The 5,245-nt window shown below is 42.2% G+C and overlaps 1 protein-coding gene across 1 annotated transcript; it reads left to right on the plus strand.

Annotated features, from left to right (window-relative positions):
• The first annotated feature begins 2,890 nt into the window (after positions 1–2,890).
• LOC107488759 (uncharacterized) lies at positions 2,891–3,957 on the plus strand. The gene is made up of 2 exons (XM_016109523.1): positions 2,891–3,056; positions 3,251–3,957. Exons 1-2 carry the CDS (start codon positions 2,891–2,893, stop codon positions 3,955–3,957), a joined length of 873 nt encoding a protein of 290 aa, XP_015965009.1.
• The last annotated feature ends 1,288 nt before the right edge of the window (positions 3,958–5,245 follow it).

The raw sequence follows: 5,245 nt of genomic DNA on the forward strand, positions 1-5,245 counted from the left end.
TTTGAAAAGGGCACCTTGTGGTTTTGTATGAAAATATGGTTTTTGGGCATACTTTGATGGGACATAACTTGGACTCTGGATTTTTGTTTTGTGCCAAACTTGTTTAAAAGTGAAATTGGATCCGAGATGTCCATGCCGTTCGAAGAACGGGCGAAAAACGATTTAAAATGAGAAAGTTATGTCCGTCGGAAGATTGGGGGTTGAATTTGTGAATTCTGCAGCTTTTAACTTAGAAAATTTTTAGCAGAATGACCCTCCATGTGTAGGCCCACTTGGCGCGTACGCGTCGTTCTTCAAAAAGGCACCATCCACGCGTGCGTGTAGTGTGCGCGTGCGCGTCGATGCGCTGCACCCAATGCCCAGCCATTTTCCCGAGAGTTGTGCCAGTGTTATGCCAGTTTTGTGCCTGGGGCGCAAATGCACCCACGCGTCGTCTGGCTGTGTTTCAATCCGCGCATCCGCGTGTATGACGCATACGCGTCGATGAGTTTTGTGGCCATCCACGCGTGCGCATGGCCCTGCTTTCATGCCACAGTTGATTTTTGAGTTTTAAAAGCCAAATCTCATACTTCTAAGCCTCCGATCTCACCCCATATGTATTAAATCATTATGATATGCCTAGCAATGAGAAAGGAGCTAGGGGATGTGGTAACTTGCGAGTGAAGCAAGGGGAAGAGTTATGATCAATAATGATCAACGATGATTATATGAGATATGGAGGATGACGGTGGAAGTACCGTGTATGCCATGAGCCGAAGGGCTATATTTTTTGATAAATGGCTGGTTCTTGATTGAACCATGAGCCGGATGGCTGAGTTATTTTCGGGTTACGGCAAAGCCATTACTGATTATGGCTGAGTATAAATACATATATGATTAATGAATGAATGTGTTAAATGGATAATAATGGAAAATGTTGAAATGTGATGTGTAACCCCGGGTAGTAGGCAATGGCGTTGTCCACTTGCTCCGGGTATGAGACGGAAAAGGATGTTTATGATAAATGAGTTAATTATGGAGTTTTGAATGATTGTAACTCTGATACCTGGGTAGTAGTAAGGGTTGGGGTTCGTCCCACTTGCTCCAGGTTAATGTTTGAGATTTGATAACAATGAGGATTGATAATATGAATTGAGATTGATTGAATATATGCTTGAGATACCTGGGCAGTAGCAAGGGTTGTGGTTCGTCCCGCTTGCTCCGGGTTAATGCTTAAGATACCTGGGCAGTAGCAAGGGTTATGGTTCGTCCCACTTGCTCCAGGTCAGAGATTGTGACACTTGGGTAGTAGCGGCAGTAGTGGTGAATCCACTCGCTCCAGGTTGAGCTTTTAAACACCCGCCTGGGTAGTAGCCACAGTAGTGGTTGTTCCACTGGCTCTGGGTTGAGCGGGTAGCAGCAAGGGGGTTGTAGGTCAAACCTACTTGCTCCGCAAGGGGTGTTTCTGTCCAATGGTTAGCTACCAGGACATGTCGGGTTGACTATATAACCGACAAATGATATCATCAGCCATAGGGCAGGCATACATCATTTGCATATGTTTGAATTGTTTGGGTTTGCCTATTTGTTTTGGATTTCTATATCATATATGTTATGTTACCTGATTTCATGCTACTTGTTCTACTTGTACCTTATTTGTGTATTACTTGTCTGTATTGCTTGTGTTTGTACAACTGAGAGGTCCCTTATGTTGGTGTCAGTGGATGTTGGGGGTTGTTTTTGATGAGATGAATTAATATTGCGATTACATGATGATGATGATTTTTGAATGAGATAATTTGAGCCCCCTGGGTAGACGCAGTGATGTGATTTCACTAGCTCCATGCGAGGGTATGATGTATTGATATAGAGTTGCTGAGGCAGAACAACTAGTGATGGTTTTGCTTATGATTCTGAGTCTGATTCGTAGAAGAATCAGCAAGTTGGGAAACATGTGTAACATGAACTAGATTTAGTATCCCCTTACGACAGATGCCTATTTATGGATTAGTGAGAATCTAGGCTGGATACTTGGTGAAAAGGAGTTTAGGATGCTTAGTGAGTTTTTATTGCAGTGCATTGTATTTATTTGACACTTTTACCGTACTGGGAACCCATGGGCCCGGGGATCTCATTCTGTATATATCTCTTGTTTTTCAGATACAGGTTCAGGTGCTCAGAAGTGAGCTACGGTTCGTCTGAGAGACGGCGAAGATATTTATTTTCTCTACTTTGTGTTTTGCTTAGAATCTCTCCACCTTTGTTTTGAAAAGATTATATTATGTATTGAACTCTTTTGGAACTTGCCTATAGAGGCTTTTATGTTTCCTTTGGGAGAGATTAGGATATACTGTTGTCAACTACTTTCATATTGTACCCTAGCCGGCCTAAACTTCGCGGGTCACGACTAGTGGCTATTTACTTATGTTATATATATATCTATCTGTTATCTATCTATTAATCTCCTTTATGTCTTGTCCGTATATCGCTTTCGGCTTCACAGTTTAACTTTTTGTTGTCGAAACGTGAGTGATACGTCTTCGCGATTTTATTTCTACTCTTTTCAGGCTTCTCGATTAATACTCCTTTCGAAATTACCTATATTTATATATTAAAAATCTACCTGAGAGTCGTACCACCGTAATATCATTGACTTATGACTCGAGCATAAAGATTTGAATATTAGGGTGTTCAATTATGGTATCAGAGCAGTTCGTCCTCGTGAGCCTGAGGGATGGAACTGCTTATGCTTCAATGCATACTCTGAGTCTGTGCTTGTGCTAGTTAGGGTATCTAACCGATACATCTAGCATGAGGTCCATGAGTGTACCTTTGGTACTTTGATGCACTATACTTCCGATATTGAGACTGATCAACTTGATATCGATTGTTTGGTGTGTATAGGAACCAGATGGCGCCTCGTGGACCCGGTCGGGGACGTGAGAGTGATCGTACTAGTACCCAGGAACCGGAAATCAACCCGAATAACCCGGTAAACCTTATGGCGGCGTTGGAGAATATGGCTGCTACTATGCAGGCCACTGCGGAGGCTTTTGGGCAACAGATAAACAATAATGGCAATGGCAGAAGTGGAGCTCAGGGCCCGATGACACTGGCAACTTTCTTAAAGGATAATCCACCTAAGTTCAAGGGAACCACTAATCCGACTGAAGCTGATACTTGGTTTCAGGCCATGGAGCGAGCACTGCAAGCACAGTTGGTGCCTGAAGAGCAGCGTGTTGAATTTGCTACCTATCTGTTCACGGGGAAGCATCGCATTGGTGGCAAGGGGCTCGACGTCTCCTGCAGCAGGGGAATGATCCTATCACCTGGGGTGCCTTCCAAGTGGAGTTTTATAAGAAGTACTTCCCGAATTCTGCTAGAACGGTCAAGGAACTTGAATTACTTCAGCTGAAGCAGGGTATAATGTCCGTATCTGAGTATACGGATAAATTTGAGGAGTTATTCAGATTTTCTCGTATGTGTCAAGGAACCCCGGGAGACTTCAAGGAATGGAAGTGTATTAAGTATGAGGGAGGACTTCGAAGTGAAATCCTGAGCTCCGTTGGACCGATGGAGATTAGGGTCTTCTCTGAACTTGTGAACAAGAGTCGTATTGCTGAAGAATGTGTGAGGAAGGCTGTTGAGGCAAAGAATGACCGTCGGGAGTCCCGCCGCAGGGAGCACAATCAAGAATACCCAACAAGGGGTCAAGAGTTTAAGAGAAGAGGATACCCACAACGTTTTCCTCAAAGGCGAAATGACTTTGCGACGAGTGAGGAGTCCCAAAGAAACGGTAAGGGAAAACGGGCAGCGGCTGCTTCTGATGTTTCGAGCTATCAGAGATGTGGAAGTCATCACCTAAATAGGCCGTGCCGATTGGGGTTAGGCGTATGTTACAAGTGCGGGTTACCAGGGCATGTATCAAGAAATTGCCAACAAGAAGAGAGTCTGGATGCGGACCGATTGCGACAGTAAGCTTGAGGTAATTATTATCATCAAGCTTAAAGGATAGTGCGTGATTTTATAATACCGCATGTACAGTAGAACTGGGACTGTCGAGATTAATAATAGACTGAGAAGCAAACCGGATGGTCCGAGTAAGGATTTGCCTTAATACAAATGGATAAATGCCTGTGATGTAAATGATTTTCTGTTGAGAATGATGTGTTGTGTTTGTTATGTAGTTGGTTGATTTCTAGATTTTTGGTAAAACGGATTGAACCTGTGACTTTTAGTTCCTTTGATTTAAATAGATCAGAAATGGTCCTAAATGATGGATTTAGAAACGTTGATTTGAAATACCAGTCATGCTAAGTTGCGGTTGGGTACTTGAGAAAATAAGTGATGGAGCTAATACTTGACGAGAAATCAAAGTGGCATAGCAGAAGCTTGCTAAAGCGTTAGCATAGTATGGTAATAATAAGGAAAAGAGGGGTATGATTAGAAATGCCTTATGCTTTGAGTACTTAAAAGTTTAGTGAGCTTATATAGATAATGATTCTAGATAATTGAAATTAATTGTGGCTGTGAGCCTTGATGGTTCTGAAACGGATGTGGAAATTATCATTGATGCGTAATCGGATTTAGATGATGATTGAGTGCAAGTTGTCGTGTTCGAGAGATGAGTGCTATGATGTTTGGTCATGGTGACCTTGGATTTAGATTGAGGTTTATAATGATTGGTTTTGAAAGACGAATGTGAAAACCATTAAATTGAAATGCTGATGTGGTACTTAGATTGGTTTGAGGAAACCCGTGACGGGTGGTAGACTCTAGTTTTTAGGAGAGGTGCTGTCAAGATTTTCCAATAATTTGAGAGAGTGTTGGTTATAGTTTCGAGAATGATCTTTGATTGATTATAGTGGTGTGGAATGATGGCTATGATTAACGATGATGGCAATATTATTGATGACATGATTTGAGATTTAATAGGGTGTGAGTTGATGAGACAATAAAAGTAAGGAACGAGGCTGTTGGTCAGCGTTGAACGAACGACCGAGACCCTCAGGAATAGAGAAATCAGAGCGCGGCAATAGAAGCGCGCAGAGTAAAAGGACCTTAGAACTGTTATGCGTTTGATATAAAGGCAGACTATGCTCGCGTACTCGTAGTGATGGATGGAATTTTCGAGGGCGAAAATTTCTGTTAGGGGGATAGAATGTAATACCCGGTCTAACCAAAATTTATTAAATAATAAGTTAAATAGGAGCAAATATGGTTGGAAGATTTGGCAATTAGAATTTGATTATTTAAATAAGATATT

The sequence above is a fragment of the Arachis duranensis genome, chromosome 1 (assembly GCF_000817695.3).
Source record: "Arachis duranensis cultivar V14167 chromosome 1, aradu.V14167.gnm2.J7QH, whole genome shotgun sequence".
Taxonomy (NCBI): Eukaryota; Viridiplantae; Streptophyta; class Magnoliopsida; order Fabales; family Fabaceae; genus Arachis; species Arachis duranensis.

What these genes read in the sequence shown, in the direction of transcription:
- LOC107488759 (XM_016109523.1), top strand. Translation starts at nt 2,891, where the DNA reads ATGGCGCCTCGTGGACCCGGTCGGGGACGTGAGAGTGATCGTACTAGT. An exon ending in GCAACAGATAAACAATAATG is followed by an intron (nt 3,057 to 3,250) that starts GCAATGGCAGAA and finishes TTCACGGGGAAG; the next exon opens with CATCGCATTGGTGGCAAGGG.